The sequence below is a fragment of the Geotrypetes seraphini genome, chromosome 1, assembly GCF_902459505.1.
Source record: "Geotrypetes seraphini chromosome 1, aGeoSer1.1, whole genome shotgun sequence".
NCBI lineage: Eukaryota > Metazoa > Chordata > Amphibia > Gymnophiona > Dermophiidae > Geotrypetes > Geotrypetes seraphini.
In genome coordinates this window covers 338,634,289-338,652,648 of record NC_047084.1, presented here as the reverse complement: position 1 = coordinate 338,652,648, position 18,360 = coordinate 338,634,289, and the positions used below count along the sequence as shown (strand labels likewise).

The 18,360-nt window shown below is 39.5% G+C and overlaps 1 protein-coding gene across 6 annotated transcripts in view; it reads left to right on the top strand.

The window, feature by feature from the left end:
• USO1 (USO1 vesicle transport factor) overlaps positions 1-18,360 on the top strand; it is a 210,209-nt gene that overhangs the window by 95,588 nt on the left and 96,261 nt on the right. For all 6 annotated transcript variants that reach the window (XM_033960394.1, XM_033960401.1, XM_033960384.1 and 3 more), the window contains 2 exons: positions 4,005-4,125; positions 12,878-13,056. In XM_033960394.1, coding sequence (XP_033816285.1) covers positions 4,005-4,125; positions 12,878-13,056 — 300 coding nt within the window. The remainder of the gene's footprint in view (positions 1-4,004; positions 4,126-12,877; positions 13,057-18,360) is intronic.

Sequence of the window (18,360 nt, the reverse complement as noted above, 5' to 3'; positions counted from 1 at the left end):
TGTTCCAAAATGGCTCCCAAATGCACTGAAAAGAACGTCCCCAGAGAAAGGAGAAATCCAGCACATCCCTTCATTCCCACATCAGGAGTGTGATCAGATGACACCATAAAAGGAAGTAATCGGGCACCTCCACCTCCAGCCACTTGAGCAGAATGCATTAAAGGACAGTCCACTTGAAGAAAGCAGCAGCCCCCTTCTACAGGGAGAATAATGGAGAGAAGCACCAAATAGAATCAACGGAGAACGTTGTATAGTGACATTTCCGCCAGTCCATAGGTGTAAAAAGGTTGAAGAACACTGCTTTAAGAGACGATGGTGGAATTTAAATGGAACAGGGAGCTGAGAACCAATGGTGAATGCCATAGACAACAACTCCTGACAAGAAGCTGTTAAATGGCAAGATTGTAGGGAAATAATGTAATGATGAATCTGCATATAAGCAAAGCCATCAGTGAAAGGAAGATCAAAGTCTTCCCACAGCTGAGCAAAGGACTTCATCCTCCCATCATCCTCCACCAATTGAAACACGTAATGAATTCCCTTTGCTTCCCACCTAACAAAACTGACCCCGTCTACCCCAGGAAGAAAATGGCCATTAAAGCGGAGAGGCAAAAAAGGAGAAATAGTGGGACCGACAAAGTGAAATTTACAGATCCAGTGCCAGACTCTCCACAGATGACGGTGTAACACCGTGCGGGGAAGGAGCCCAGGCTAAGTGGCAGGAACAGTAAAGTGCTATTTAAAGCTTGCTAGGCTTTTGGAGCACAGTCTTTTCTCCACGACGTGGCGTTTTTCACTGTGCTGTTTTTCCTGATGTTTCTAAATGGAGCCAATGATATTAGTTTGGGTCTCTAGTTACTAAGCAATAAAAGCTGTAGTGCTTTTAGGCTCAGTTTGTTTAATAATTATATTTAGAGTTGCCCCGTTCTATTGCTAAGACCTGTTGCTTCAATCTCTTCAATATCACTGAAATTCGCCCCTTCCTCTCTGAGCATACTACCCGGACCCTTGTCCAAGCTCTCGTAACCTCACGCTTAGATTACTGCAATCTACTATTAGTTTCAAGTTTCAAGTTTATTCAATCTTTTGATGGATCGCCTATTACAATTTCTAAGCGATGTACATAATATAATAAAAAGAGATTGGAAACTTAACATAATAGTTATATTAACATAACATAAAAACAATTAAAACTTACTTGAGGGGTAAGGGAAAGGTAAAAGTTACAATTTCGGGTTTCGGAAAAATAAAGGGAAAGAACAAAAGGTAGGGTAAAAGAGGTAGCACAAGGTAGCACGAGCACTCTTCTTAAGCATTAATACTAAAACGTAAGAAATTTAAATGAACTGTTAGAAGTCGAAAGCATCTTTAAATAAATATGTTTTTAAAAGTTTTTTAAATGTTGTAATATTTTGTTCTATTCTAATAAATTGAGGGAGTTTATTCCACCTTTGTGGACCAGCAACAGTAAATATATCTGCTCTTCTAGTACCTATAATTTTTAGAGATGGAACAGCTAATAAACATTGATCGGTAGAGCGAAGAGATCGCTGTGTTTTGTATGGGATTAGAGATTTGGAGATGAATTGCGGCTCATTGGATGTTAGAGTTTTGAAAATTAGGAGCATTAGTTTAAAGAAGATCCTATGATTTACTGGTAACCAGTGTGCATCTATCAGTAGTGGAGACACATGGTCAAATTTTTTAGAATTATAAATTAATTTTATTGCTGTATTTTGAATTATTTGTATCCTTCTTATTTCTTTTTGTGTGATGTTTAAGAATAGGGCATTACAGTAATCAATTTTCGCTATTATAAATGAATGGATTAAGATGTTTAGAGAAGAAGGACTGAGAAATTTGGCAATAGATCTTATCTGCCGTAATTTAAAAAAGCAATTTTTAACCATATAAGATATATGTTCATGGTAGGATAGTTTGTCATCTATGTAAACACCAAGAATTTTTGTCGAAGATACCATGTTAATGGGAGTGTTATTGAGGAGAAAAGGTTTAGAAAGAGAAATATCTTTTTTCCAATTGAAAAGGATGGATTGAGTCTTATTAATATTTAATGCCAATTTATTTGTGTTTAACCAATTTTGCACATGCTCTAACTTTTGATTTATTGAGGAGATATCTGTAGTGTTTTCTGGGTCTAAAGGATGTATGAGTTGGATGTCATCTGCATATGAATAGGGGATGAAGCCTATGGCCTGACAAAGTTTAACTGGTATCCCTTAGTGTTGCCTCTCCTCCTTGCAATCTGTGCAAAATTCTGCTGCGTGACTCATCTACCAACTTTCTACGCTCATGTCACCCCTCTCCTTAAGTCACTTCACTGGCTCCCTATCTGCTATTGTATGCAGTTCAATATCTTATTGCTGACCTAAAAGTGTGTTCATTCTGCTGCTCTTCAATATCTCTCCTCGCTTCTCTCTCCTTATAGACCTCCCAAAAAACTCAGTTCCTCAGATAAGTCACTCTTAACATTACCCTTCTCCTCCACTGCCAATTCCAGACTTCATTCCTTTCATCTAGCTGCCCCCTATGCCTGGAATAAATTACCTGAGTTTGTCCGTCAAGCCCCTTCCCTTGTTTAAAAGCAGACTGAAAACCCTACTCCTCTGCCTTCCAACCCAGCTAGCTGATTAACCGTTCCCCGTAACTGTATCCATGACATCTTGTTTGTCTGTCTTGCCTGTTTAGATTGTAAGCTCTTTTGAGCAGGGACTGTTTTCTTATTCTTTGTGACTCTGTACAGCGCTGCGTGCGTCTGGTAGCGCTATTGAAATAATAAATAGTAGTAGTAGTATTGCAAATAATATATTATGTAATAGCAAACAAGTAGAAATAACTACATACCCTGTTTCCTCGAAAATAAGGCCTATCCAAAAATAAGCCCTAGCATGATTTTTAAAGATGCTCCTAATATAAGCTCTACCCCAAAAATAAGCCCTGGTTAAGATTGACACCCAAATCTCCTCCTCCCCATGAATGTCCCCGACATTCCCTGACTCAATCCTTGACACTAGTGCTGCCTGATTTGCTGAAAAAAATCAAACTCATTAATTCAGCAACCCCCACCCCTGCTGCTTTAGGAAACCTTGGAACGGAGGTATGTCAGTCTCACAGTGGGAGAGTTGGTGGGGTTCTGTTGCATAAAGGGATGGGTGAGAGGGGAGGAAAAATGCTGTACATGGGGGAGGGAGAAAGGAAAGAGGAAGAATTGGGGTGGAGGAGAAGAAGGGAGAGATGATTGTACATGAAAAAAATAAGACATCCCCAAAAGTAAGCCCTAGTGCGTTTTTTGGACCCAAAATTAATATAAGACTGTCTTATTTTTGGGGAAACATGGTATGTCATTACCTATGTAGAAATGACTACATATGTCAAATAATAGGAGATGGTCTACCAGTGTGCCTGTTTTTTTATGTGTGTATACCTCCTGCACAATTTATTAAAGCCATGTTTTGTGTTAAAAGCTATTCTGCATGAAGAAGCATGATAACATTGACCCCATAATGTGTCATACACCCACATGCCAAGCTTTACAACACACAGAGCAAAAACCAACCAAAAATGCAGACTATGTACAGGATGCAGGCATTGTTTATTATACCGTTAGTAAAATACAGTAAATATACAACCTTATTACCAACCAAGAGACCCGACACGGTCCGTGTTTCGACAACATGCCTTCCTCAAGGGTCCATGGTGGATAAGGTATTGAAAACAAACTGCAATAAAAAGGTATCAAACAAGTGCCTATGTGAGTACGATACTATATATGAATGTGCGTCGCAGTGGCGATCAAGCTTTACAACACAACCTATTAGAACCCTGAATAACATGGCCTCCTTTTTCAGTATGTTTCTAATTTCTGGACTGAATGAAAGCTTCTGTTATCAGAGCAGATTGAACAAATTTGTGGTGATTCCTTGAGGTTTCCTCTTAAATTGGTAAAATATTCTGTGTCTATTCTTTTTTTTTCTCTCCCGAAGGGTCTTTTATTACTGCAGCAGTTGACAAAAAGCAATGCAGCGATTCAGAAAATTGTTGCTTTTGAGAACGCCTTTGAAAGGCTACTTGACATCGTAACAGATGAGGGAAATAGTGATGGAGGTACGATGATACATTTGGTCCTTTTTGTTTCCTTTTGTAACTCTCCCTTCATTTCTCTTGAGGGTAGTGTTTCCAAATGGGTTATTTTTCCATATTATACCATCATACTAATGCCACTTTTATTTTATTTTTAAATCTGCTTTCTGTAAATTACCACCCCTAACTTTCTAGATGTGATAATTACTAACTTGATACAATTAAATAAAAAAATTAATTAATGAGTTATAAATAATGTAAAGTGATCAGTGCCTTCACCGTTGTCAGGTCAAAAGCGTGCCGGGACAAAGGCGCGCCCAGACAATTGAGCGCAGCGCGTGCCGCCGCTCTAAATTACTGTTTTTAGCGCTCTGACGGGGGGGGTGTGGGGGGAACCCCCCCCACTTTACTTAATACACATTGCATCGCATTGTGGGGGGTGGGGGGGTTGCAACCCCCCACATTTTACTGAAAACTTCACTTTTTCCCTGTTTTTAGGAAAAAAGTTCAGTTTACAGTAAAATGTGGAAGGTTACAACCCCCCAAACCCCCCATAATGCCAGCGCGATGTCTATTAAGTAAACTGGGGGGGTTCCCCAACAAAAACCCCCGTCGGAGCCCCTAAAAACTGTAATTTAGAGCGGCGCAGCGGCGTGCGCTGCGCTCAATTGTCGGCGCGCGCTTTTGTCTTTCGCGCCGTTGTCTATGAACCGCCTCCACCCGGTCATTGCTAATGCAGTTCTGACCGTGATAGTTTAGGAACCGTCATTGGACTTTTCTGCTCCTTTTCCTACCATACCAATGACCACAAAAACCAGCGGTCAAATCTATGGAGTATCAATTATACCCACTGTTAAAGTGCTTGTGCAGTGGTTCCTACTACTAACTTATATCATTCAAAGTATTTTCAATTGAAACTTATCTTATCATAGAAGTTCATATCCTGTCAATGTTCAGCTGCTTCACTATTGAGTCACTCGAACTGCATCAAAGTTCATGTGTGATAAAGTGCCTGTGTCAGTGATGATTTAAAGCAACTTTCTCTTCATAGCGATGAACTCTCTAAACCCAATTTGAGTATATAACTGCCCTCTGACCCAAGCTGGGTTTCATAGTCGTCATCAGAGAGAGCAATGCCTAGGAGGAACTAAAAACAATCTACGGTGCACTTTCATTTTAAATTTCATTTATAGATACTAAAAATTTCATCTATATATTATTTCCTCAGGTTTAACATAAATTAATAAATAAACAATGTACTTATCACTTGACCAAGGACTCTCTTAGAACTCCAATCTGCAAACATCAGTGGAAACTGCTATTTGCTGCTTGGTTTAAATCTATCATGTGACTTACTATCAACCAATCCTGTCTTAACTTTTCATATTGTGGGCCATTCTATCTCGTGGTTAAGACCCAGGGGGGGCTACAATCTTCCATGTATAAATAAGCTTCTGCTCTTTACGTAATAATATTTGATACAGATCACCTCCATATTGTAAGCGGACTTGCTGTAACACAGTGAAACGTAATTGTTGTAAAGAATGATTTTGATTAAACCAATGTTCCGTAAGTGGAGTTTCCATTCGCCTTGTTCGAATGCTACTGAGATGTTCAGCAATGTGGATTTTAACTGGACGTTGTGTGTGACTGATGTAATATAACTTACAAGGGCAGATAATACAATAAATAACCCCTGATGAAGTGCAATCAGTATGTTTAAATTTAAATATTTTCCTTGTATTTTGGTATCTCTGTTTCCTTGGTAACTATAGTTAATTCACAATATTTACACTTGACACACACATAATGCCCAGGATCCAAATCAGCTCCTAACTTATTCTTACTTCGGGTATAAGCGAATCGAGGGAAATCGCCTAGCGCTTGATGTAAGCCCAATACATGCCAATGCTTATGTATGGCCTGCTGAGCTAGATGAATGTTTGAATGGTATGGTAATACACACACTAAGCTGATGTTTTTTATTTTAGATTGAGTTTCATTTTTAAATTGACCTCACTCAGTGTGTGTATACCTGGCTGTTTTGTAGGCTTTTAAAATCAACTGCTGTGGATATCCACGTTCCAGAAACCTTTCAAACAGTTCCTTTGCCTTTTTGGTGACGGGATAATTGCACGCCAGACACCAGCGCGCTGACAATCCAGTGCTGACAATTCGGCGCAAGAAAGAAGCGCGCCGCGGGAAAACTTATTTTTAAAGAGCTCTGACGGGGAGTGTTTGGGGGGAACCCCCTCACTGTACTGCATAGTGTTCGCGCTGCCGTTGGGGAGGGTGTGGGGGGTGCAACCCCCCACATTATAGAGAAAACGGAACTTTTCCCCCCAAATCGGAAAAAGTTCAGTTTTCTCTATATTGGAGGGTTCCAACCCCCCACACCCTCCCCCAACGGCAGCGCGAACACTATGCAGTACAGTGGGGGGGGGGGGGGTTTCCCCCCAAACACCCCCCATCGGAGCTCTTTAAAAATAAGTTTTCCTGCGGCGCGCTTCTTTCTTGCGCCGAATTGTCAGCGCTGGATTGTCGGCGTGCTGGTGTCTCGCGCGCCACTGACTATGAACCTCTTTTTTCTCATATATCTCCTTATTGGAGCAAAGACGCTTAATGTGCAAAAATTCCCCTTATGGGATACTATCCCTCAAATTTTTCGGGTGATAGCTCCTATAATGGAGCTCTGTGTTACGATCCATTTTCTTCTGGAAAAAACTGGTTTTCCACATTCCATCCTTTTTACTAAACTCTATGTCAAGAAATTGTACACATTGATCTCTCCACTTACTCTCAAGTTTTTTATTATCATCTACTGGGTTGATATATTCAATGAACTCCTCTAATTGTGTTACAGTGCCCGCCCAAATTATGATGACATCATCAATGAATCTTTTTTCCACGAGATTATGTGCTCCATAAATCGACTTGAATAAATATATTGATTCTCAAAAGAAGACATGAACAAGCTAGCTACCAAAGGGGGCCACTGTTGCCCCCATAGTAACTTCCTTGACTTGAACATAGAATTCTTCCTGAAAATGAAAATAATTACATTTTATCACTAGTTCTTACATTGAGTATAATAATTCTATTTTCTGAGAAGAAATTGGTAATGAATCAAGATACTCTCCAGTAACTATCAATGCTGCTTCCTGAGAGTTGTTAGTGTACAATGATATAACATCTAATGTTACCATAATGACCGACTCGCTGTGATTTTTGATTCCCTGTAAGATAGTAATATAATGCTGAGAATCACGGACATATGATGCTGCTTGTGCCACAGTCGGTTTTAAGTAATGGTCCACGTATTGGGCTAAGGGTTCCAGTATAGAGGAGCGTCCTGAAACTATAGGTCTCCCCAGAGGGGATGTTACACTCTTGTGTTTTTTCAGAGCAAAATAAATTTGGAGCCTATTAGGATGTTGCTGGCTCAAAAATTTATGTTCTTTTGCTGTAATATTTCCCTGTTGATTAGCCATTGTTAATAATTGTGAAATCTCTTTTGCAATGGCTTCTGTTGGATCCATCGGCATCTTCAAATAAAATTGTTCATCTCTCAACTGTCAATAGGCCTCCATATTATATTGAGAAGAGTTCATAACCACGGCACCCCCCCTTGTCAGCTCATTGAATGGTAATATTTAGGTCATCTCAGAGAGAGTTTGATGCTTTTTCTTCTTCTTTAGAGATATTGTGGTATATCTTATGTGGCAAATCCACCCTTTCAACATCATTAATCATCAATCTCTCAAAAGTTGTTATCACTGGTTCAGGAATGCCCGGAGGCATCCATGTTGATACTATTTTACCCTGTAGTGGAAAAATCATCTCATCCGGTTGATGTTACCAAAAATGCACTCTTACTTGATTTTCCTAAAAAAGCTACATAAATAACACTGTACGTCAAAAGAATTAAATAGTACTGAAGGGATAAAGGAGGTGCCGTATTGTAAGACCCGTAATTCTACCTTGGTCAAATTTCTTGCAGAAAGGTTGTATACATTGGATATTTCATGAACATTCTTCGTCCATAGTCCTAAATTTTTAGACTGTTTCTTTTGTCATGTTTTTCTTTGATTATCCACCGTTCCTGTATTCGACACCCTTAAAAAAGATTCAGATAATGTGGTAGCCATAGTGATTTTCAATGGACCTTGTTCTGATCTATTTTTTTTTTTTTAATTCTTTATTCATTTTTAAACTTTCATCAAGTGTACAAAATTCATAATAAACACTATTAATTAGACCACTTGAACATCTTATCATTGTATCTTATAAATATAAATGCAACCCTCCCCCTACCCTCCCTCTAAGCCCATTATTCATTATAAGATCATAAACCCCCCTCCCCATTAAACCCTTCCCCTCTTTCAACACTAAGTGGTGTATAATTAATAGAAAAGTGGCATTTAATCATGACAAAAAGATGTTAATGGCTCCCATATTTTTATAAAACTTTTATACTTTCCATTCTGTACCGCCAGTGATCTTTCCATATTCTGATCTATTTTATTGGTGATAGCACTTTCTTCCCCTGATGATTCACTACTCGAGATGTTAAACTGGATCTTCTTCTTGGTTCTTTGTCTGCGTTTATTAAACTTATGGTTAGCTTTGTCCATGCATGGGTAAACAAACCCATGGGTATAATCATGTTAATCACGTTTAAACTTTTTTATTTTCAAGGCTCTCTGTTCTTGCTGGTATTTATCCATCTTATTTTTATGTTCCTCCTGTTGAGTCAGGAATGTTTCTTGCAACATCATGTCTTTATGCTGTTGTATCTTTGACTGCAACTCTTTAGTTTGTTCTTCTATAATTGGTTGCAGTGCGTCAATGGACAAAATCATCAAGTCTAAGGAGCATTGTGACAAAACATCATTTTACCATTGAACATATTCATTATTTTCCAAAGACCTCGGAGCCTTGTTAATCCACAATTCTCTAGGGATACGTCTTGCATGGCAGTACTTTACCAATGTTGCTGCATGTAATTCTAACCTAATAAGTGATTTATGAATTTTTTAAAAATCTCATCCCATTCTAATGTCTTCTATGTTCGTATCCAATAGTCTAGTCCCAGCTAGCAATGTTGCAATTCTCTCCACTGACAAACCAGATTTGGAGTCCCACTTAGCCTCAGCCATCTTTTCCCTATTATTTGGATCACTATATAAACATATACTGAGAACTACTATTTATTCTTATAGGCATTCAATTATTGTAAAATACCATCATACTAATGCCACTTTTATTTTTATTTTATTTTAAAATCTGCTTTCTGTAAATTACCACCCCTACCTTTCTAGATGTGATAACTACTAACTTGATACAATGAAATAAATTAATGAGTTATAAATAAGTTATAAATAATATAAAATGCTCAGTGCCTCCATCCGGTCATTGCTAATGCATTTCTGACCACGATAGTTTAGGAACCATAATTTCACTTTACTGCTTCTTTTCCTACCATACCAGTGACCACAAGAGTTCTATGTTCATGCATATACCATGATAGTAGTGAACCTCATTAGTAAGCTAGATTATATGGAATATGATCTCAATCTTTCAAATTTACTGCTAATGCTCAGTACCAAAGAAAGCTTCATTCTGAAGTTCATAAAATGTATTGTGTTTTATACTGTTTTTTGGTGTTTTATCTTATGATTGTTTGGGGTTTTTTGTAATCAACTTAGGTATAAGCAGAATAAAATATTATATTAAAATAAATATAAATATAAATAAAATATTATATTATATTATATTATATTAGGAGAAAGGTTTTATTGTGGCTTGTCCTCAGTCTGCTCATCGCTTTTCATTTAGCAGCCTTAATTAATGTACTGAACAGCATTTTTGTTGGGGGATAAAATCAGTGAGAGGACATCGAAGATTTTAGGTATAAATATCCTTATGACCCTTAATGCTCATTATTTATTTATTTAAAACATTTATATCCCGCATATACAAAAATCTATGTGGGTTACAAAAAACACACATAAGCATAAGAGAAAAAAAACCCTGACATCATGCTTAAACATCCTCAAAAAACAATCAACTTGCATAACCCCATAACACACTATCCCCCTCTTTTACGAATGCAAAGCGTGGGTTTTAGCGCTGGCAGCAGTTACCGCTTCTGCCAGCACTAAAACCCGCGCTATGTGTTCATAAAAGAAGGTGTATGTGAAAAGAGAAAAAGGAAAAAAAAAATCTATATTATATACAAAATCATTCTTTACATATTAAATTAAAATACAGCAAAAATAGTTACTCCCATCACAAATTTTGGAATGGTAAGCTTTCAAACACTTATAAAAAAGTAAGAAAGAAGAAATCTGATGAGCAGCACCAGGGAGGTCGTTCCATAATTGAGGGTCTACCACCCCAAAATCATGAAAATGATCAGTTGCCTTAGCTATAAAATCTGTAGAAGGGACAACCAATAATTGCTTTGTTTGAAACCTCAAAGAACAGGAAGGCATATATGACACCTGTAAAGTTGCCACTACATTCGGCAGAATTTGATGAAAGGCCTTATAAACTAATATCATCAAGACCTTAAATTGAATTCTCCAAACCACTAGGAGCCAATGAAGTTCAACAAGCAATGGAAAAACATGCTCATTACAAGAAATGCTACCTATCACTCTTGCAGCTGCATTCTGAGCCACCTGTAGTGCCTTCAATGACTTCTTTGGAAGACCACAAAGAAGAGCATTGCAATAATCCAAATGCTGTAGCATAAAACACTGCATAGCCTGATGAAATTTTGCTGGAGAAAGCAGGCCCTGTAGTTTCTGTTCTAAATGGATCTTAGAGAACATTGTTTTTACTGTTGAAATTATATGACCACGAAATTGTAAAGAGGAATCTATTAAGACTCCCAAACTCTTATCTCCTGCTATACCGGAATCAACACCCCATCATACTCATAAGTAGAGGGGGACATCTTTGGTTCCAGAAGATAACCACAAATTTTTTGTCTTAACTGTATTCAAACAGAGGCAATTTGCTGACATCGAGGTTATAATAGCATTCATATAAGATGATAATTGAAAACCTTGAACACCCAATCTGCAGAAAACAAACAAAGAGAAAGTAAATCTACATATAGATGATATTGTACTCCAAGATAAAGTAATTTACCATCTAAGCCATAAATAAATTGAATAAAGTAGCTGATAGGGAGGAGCCCTGAGGCACTCCACAATCCAGTGGAAAAAATGCTGACCTTTTGCTCCCTCCAGTCACACAAAAACTTCTAAAAGTTACCTGAAATCCCAAATGTATGTAATCTATCCAAAGTACTAGATGATTCACAGTATCAAATGCTGCAGCCATATCCAAAGGCACTAATAAATAGCATTTCCCCTTAACCAAACACAAAGGGATAACAAGAACAATTCTGTGTTGTGATCCTTACGGAATCCAAACTGGAAATCATCCAAACAACTTTGGGAGGTTACCAAACCATTCAGTTGTTGTAAAACAACCCTCTCTAATATCTTTTACATAGGGGTCTCCAAAGTATGGCCCATGGGCCACATCTGGCCCGTGGAAGACTTGTGCGGAAATGTGTCAATTAGACTAATTTCCAGTGAGAATCCGCAAAAAAACAAACAAACCAAAAACCCAACAACATGGGGTGTTGATAGATTTCAAATGCATTAATTAAAGTTGTATTATTGTTGTAATATTAATATTATTCACAACTTTATTTAATATTGAATCGTAATTGTATACTTTGCGGTATTTCTTCGTACTTGTTCGGCCTTGATTGACAGTGTCAATTTGCGGCTTTGTAGGTAGCTTATTGTTTTTTCCCTGCCTTTTTTCCTGTTTTACTCCTTATGTATCACATGCATGATCAGACTTGTGCGTTAAGACAAATTCCCTGTTGAATATCCGTGTTAAACTGTCCATTGTAACTTCTTGGCTAACTGTCCCAACCTCTTGCAATGCAATCCAACCTCGAACTGAATAGGTAAAGGAAGAATAAAAAGCCTGATTAACCTAACATGTAACATGATATAACGACGTACTCTCCTGTAACACAAAAAACAGTTTTCTGAAGTAAATTTATTCGTTGGCTTTCAGTTTCTGGGACTTAGCAAGATTTGGGACCAGTGAGATTCGACAGTCTTGAAGTCCTTATTTGAAGGCGTGCAGCGTAAGGAGTTGAAAAGTCTTAAACTCTGTACTAAGCTTGATTTATATAGAAACCTTTAATTGTAGGTAGAAAACTCATATAAGGTATTCATACATTAAAGTGAGTTTTGAACTTTGTATGGTGGATTTTACAACTTGTGATTGTCTTAGTTTTTGGGTGATGCTTGGATTGAATTTGGGTCCTTCACAGTGGGGTTCATTCTCTCACTTTGGTTTCAATGTCATATTCTTTGTTTACAATGATGCGATATAATGCATTTTGTTCATTATCTTGTATGTCTGCTGTTTAGTTTTTTTAATGTTCAGTAAAACTTGAAAGAAAAATTTCTGTAAAGCATATAGGAGTTGATTTATGTTTTAGTTTAACACATGTTTTCTATAGTTGTAGATGTATTTGTATTCTATGTAAAAACACTTTTCTAGAATGTATGTATGCTTGCATTATTTATTGCCCTCCAAAGAGATGGGTTTGTAAAATGAAACCCTATCAAGGTTACTTTGCCACTGCCTGAAAATTCTAAGGAAGACCCAACTGGTTGCTGAATGCGTGTAAAGATGGTGGTGCTAATTTTCAGCACTTCTGTCTTTGTAGGTATTGTGGTAGAAGATTGTCTGATCTTGTTGCAGAACCTCCTGAAGAACAACAATTCCAACCAAAACTTCTTTAAGGAAGGCTCATACATACAGCGTATGAAACCATGGTTTGAAGTTGGAGATGACAACACTGGATGGTCTGCACAAAAAGTGACAAACCTTCATCTAATGCTGCAGGTAAAATGGAAAGAGGAGTATGACCCAGTATAGTTTTGTACTGAGTGTGTGTCTGCATCAATGTTGCATTGTATCCCCCCTCCTGTGCTCACCATATAACTTTTGCCTCACATAACCCTGCTCTCCAGTGCCCACTGATCACATGGGGGGTAGAGGAAGACTGAGGCAACACATGAGTTTCCACTGTACTCCACACCCCTAATTATTTCTTCTCTTGCTCATTAGTGATGATTGGGTGGTTGTCTTAGAATCCAAAGTAAAATAGGATAGGATAGAGTAACCATATGGGAACTCACAAACATTTTTAAGAACAAAAGCAGGACTTTATTAAATTTTGGGAAAAATTAAGAGTTTGGAAGGAAGAATTATTTGGTTCTTATTGCTTGTTTTGCAGTGCAGGAACAATTTCTTAGCTCTTCTTGCACCAGCTTCTGTGTGTGTCAAGCTCTGGAGCAAGCAGACTGTGTAAAGGGATTTTTTGTTCTATGTGCTATGCAGTCAGATCACTCCAAAATGGGCAAAATAATAATAATAATAATAATAATTTTATTCTTGTATACCGCCATACCCAAAAAGTTCTAGGCAGTTCACATTCATTAATTAAGGTCCGCGGTGATACACGGACTTACAAAATTTTGACAAAATTACAGAATTTTAACAAAAAAAATTACAGGCAATGAAGAGGGGGGGCGAGGGGAAAACTAAAACTGAGATTTAGCAGGGGTAAAGGTAAGACAGAAGGTAGAGTTGGTAAGCGATAGCGAGAGTGAGACCAAGTGTAGAGGGGGGGAGGAGAGGGAGCAGAAGGAACGGGGGAGAGTGGGAAAGGGAAGCCGGGGGCAAAGGGGATTAAGAGCCCTGTTCGCGGAAGAGGTGCGTTTTGAGAAGTTTTCTAAAACTAAGGTAAGAGGGGGGCTCGAGTATCATTTGGGCAAGCCAAGGGTTCAGCTTAGCCGCCTGGTAAGCAAAGGCTTTGTTGAGAAATCTATTGAAGTGGCATAATTTTAAGGATGGGAAGACGAACAGCTGGGTTCTGCGGGATTTCTTGTTGGTGAGATTCAGAGTGAAATGGTGATTGAGGTAGCTTGGTAATATGCCAAAAACTGTTTTGTAGCAGAAGCAGGCGAATTTGAATAGGACTCTGGATTCGAAAGGGAGCCAATGCAGTTGGTGGTAGAAAGGCGTGATGTGGTCCCATTTGTTCAGGCCGAATATGAGGCGGACGGCAGTGTTCTGAATCAATTTTAGTCTCCTCATGGTTTTCTTTGTGGAGCACAAATAAATGACATTGCAATAGTCTAGTACACTGAGCACGGAGGACTGTACCAAAAGGCGAAAAGAGGAGTCGTCAAAGTATTTTTTTATGGTGCGCAGTTTCCAGAGCACCGAGAAGCATTTCTTGACAGTAAGATCTGTGTGATTTTCTAGCGATAGATGTTTGTCTAGAGTGACTCCCAGTATTTTTAATGTTTGTTCGAGGGGGAAGACCAGACCTTTCACCTTGATTGTGGAGTCTTTGATTTTGTCATTGGGGGAGGCTAGGAAGAATTTTGTTTTGTCCGGGTTTAGTTTTAATCTGTAGGATAGCATCCAGAGTTCTATCTGATTGAGTATGCTTGTGATGTAGGCTAGAAGTTCTGGGGAGAAAGTGGAGAGTGGGATGACTATTGTGATGTCATCTGCGTAGATGAAGAATTTGAGTTTGAGGTTATGAAGGAGGTTACCCAGGGAGGCGAGGTAGATATTAAATAGTGTGGGGGACAGGGGGGAGCCCTGTGGCACCCCGCAGGAGTTAACCCAGCTAGGTGAGGAAGAGTCGTTTTTAAGTACTCTGTAAGATCTGTTTTGTAGGAATCCGCGAAACCAATTGAGGACCTGGTCGGAGATGCCTATGTGGGTCAGGCATTCGAGGAGAATGTTGTGGTCTACTAGGTCGAACGCACTGCTCAAGTCGAGTTGGAGAATCAATGCGCTGGAGCCCAGACTGAAAAGGGTGTGCAAGTGGTCAATTAAGGCTGCTATGATGGTTTCGGTGCTGTGGTCTGTTCGAAAGCAGATCTGTTTTGTAGGAATCCGCGAAACCAATTGAGGACCTGGTCGGAGATGCCTATGTGGGTCAGGCATTCGAGGAGAATGTTGTGGTCTACTAGGTCGAACGCACTGCTCAAGTCGAGTTGGAGAATCAATGCGCTGGAGCCCAGACTGAAAAGGGTGTGCAAGTGGTCAATTAAGGCTGCTATGATGGTTTCGGTGCTGTGGTCTGTTCGAAAGCCCGATTGATTGTCACTTAGTATGTTGAATTTATCCAGATAAGCGGTGAGATCAGCTTTTACCACCCCTTCAGCTATTTTGGTGAAAAGAGGGATGCTAGCGATTGGTCTGTAATTAGAAGGGGCGTTTGGGAGTTCTTTGGTGTTTTTTGTGATTGGGGTTAACATAATATGGCCTTGGTCTGGAGGAAAGTATCCTGAGGAAAGTAGGAAGTTCACCCAGGTTAGCATGTTGGCTTTGAAGTGAATGGGCGCAGTTTTCATGATGTTTGGAGGGCAGGTGTCTAGTTTGCAGAAGGAGTTAGAATATTTGTTGTAGAGTTTATTGAAGGTTTCCCAGTCCAGTGTTTTGAATTGGTTCCACTTTAGATCTGCTCTGGACCCTTGTTCTGGTTTATATATGTCAGTGTCAGGAAGAATGGGAAAAAGCTCAAGAGGATTAGTCGAGGTAGGTAAAGTAGATCTTATTTTTTGAATCTTGGAGGTGAAAAAATCAGCTAAGGTGTTTGCGGTTAATGTGGAATCTTCATGGTTGTTGGTGAATGTCTCGATGTAGTATAGGTCATTAACCAGCTTAAAGAGAGAGCTACTGTTATTTGTAATGTCACCAATTTTGTGTGAATAGAATTTTTTCCTTTTTTCCTTGGTAAGGCTTTTATAGGTTTTTAGTTTAAGTCTCCAGGCGTCTCTGTGTTCCTGGGATCCCGATTTTAGCCATACTCTTTCCGATTTTCTAAGGTCCCTCTTCAACTGAAGTAGCTCTGCATCGAACCATCCCTCCTGCTTTGTAGTTCTGATTTGTCGGGTTTTTATGGGGGCTATTTCGTTTAAAATGTTTGTGCTGTCGTTGATCCAATCTGTCATAAGTTGTTCTGTTTCTTCGCTTAGTTTTGTGTTCTTTTCGTAGCGAGCCCAAAATTCCTCTGGGTCAATCTTACCCCTGGAGGTGATAGTTTTGATATTTCTTGCTTTGTCGTTTTTAGAGGGTTTTTGTTGGCAGTCAATGGAAAAGTCACAGATTCTGTGATCAGACCATAGGGAATCTGACCAATTGGATTTGATCCAATTAAATTTTGGGCTGGACAGTACTTTGGAGGAGAAGGTCACCAGGTCTAGCTGATGACCTCGTTGATGAGTTTTGGTTGGTGGGGGTTTGAAGAAGCCTAGTTGGGTGATGAGAGACCAGAAATCCGATAATTCTGGTTGATCAGGTTGCTCGAGGTGGATGTTGATGTCCCCGCACAGTAGGTTGTATTGGCTTGTTAAGGAGTTAGTAAGTAAGGCTTCCGCAAAGTCCTCTTTGGCTAGATTCCATTTTTTTGGTGGGATATAGAATAGAGTAATTGTTAGGGAGGCGGCCAGGGATTTTGACTTAAGAGAACAGGCTAGTATTTCAGAGTTAGGAGAGGACTTGGTGTTAAGTAGAGAGCAGTTGAGGTGGTCTCTGAAGATTATAGCTAGACCACCACCTCTTCCCCAGGTTCTGGCCAGGGAGAGAATCTTAAATCTTGGGGGTAGACAGTCTTTGATTATGATGTGCTTGTCGGAGTGCAGCCAGGTTTCAGTGAGTAGGACAAAGTCTGGGTTAGTTTCACTCAGCCAGTCTTTGATCAGAATGGCTTTGTTCCTCAGTGATCTAATATTTAGGTAGAAACCTAGTAGGTTCTGTTGGTTGGAGTGGGCGACAGGGTAGTCGTGAGAGTAGGCTAATTTTTTTTGAGACCTAGGTTTTTTTGGGTAGCGCTTATAAGAATAGCGGGCGGGTGGAGGGTTTGGAGGTGAACTGGTATTAGGTTGGTTCTGAGGCGTGTGGGAAGAGACCGTAGGAACTTTTGGTTTTATTGGGCGGTATAAGGAGATGTGTACAGGTATGGGGGTTGTGGCATAAGGGTCTGCAGTGCATATCCTGAGGATGAGGAGGAAAAGTAGAAGCAGAATTGCACATTGATGGGGGTTAGGCCATGCCATGATTCCGCACTCGGGGGGGGGGGGGGGGGAGATGGAAAGAAGGGGGTTCGAAGCACAGGGAGGTAAAATTAAGTGGTAAGAGATTAGGAGTTAAGAATATATCCTTTTTTTTTTCTTTATTTTTTTTAACAGACTAGTCAGATTAAAGCAATATAGCAATACAGTAGGTGAGCTATGAGCATTAATGTTCAATACAGTATGTGAGCAATGAGTATTAATGTGTAATAAGAAGTGGTTATTAAGCTATGATTTAGTAAATTGTGATCATGCTAGTATTTCAGAGTAAATTGTATTCAGTATCTATGGAGCTGCCCTGAAGGAAGCGCAGGCAGGAGCTGGGTTGCAGGGGGTTTCGGGGGGCAGAGCTGGACTCCCACGCGTCCGAAACCTCTTTCCCTGCAACGGGACGGTCCGGCTGAGTTGGGGCAGCTCCCGGTATCAATGGAGCTGCCCTGAAGAGGTGAAAGCAGGCAAAAAGAGCTGCAGGGGGTTTCGGATGGCGGAGCAAGGGCTCCCACGCTGCCCAAAGATCTCCCTCTGCGGCTGGAGTCTGAACCAACGATGGGGCAGCTCCCGGTATCTATGGAGCTGCCCTGAAGGAAGCGCAGGCAAAAGATAAAAGAGAATTGTTAGGTAGCACAATATGTTATGTTTATTGCATTATAAATTATACTTCTCTTCTCTCCTCATATAACCTCCTCCCTCCAAGGGAAAAAAGACCACAAATAGACCTAGCAATTATTAACCGATACGGTTGAACACCTTGTCAACATTATCTGTAGTTTGAAATTGTTTACTAAATGTTGTTGATTCAAATGAGTGTGATTTTTATGACAGACCACATTAGTGAAAAACAGATGTGTGTGTCGCTCTATATTGACTCTTGGATTTTCTAATAGAAAGTACTCGCATAGTTTGGCTTTGAAATTCTCCCAGGAAAACTGTGAAAACACATTTACACCTGCTTGTTGGGTGCATAGTTTTTCAGTTAAAAATACGCATATACAGTTTGAAAACTCAAATGTGTGTGCATAAGTGCGTGCGGCTTTCTAACCAGCCTTTCCCT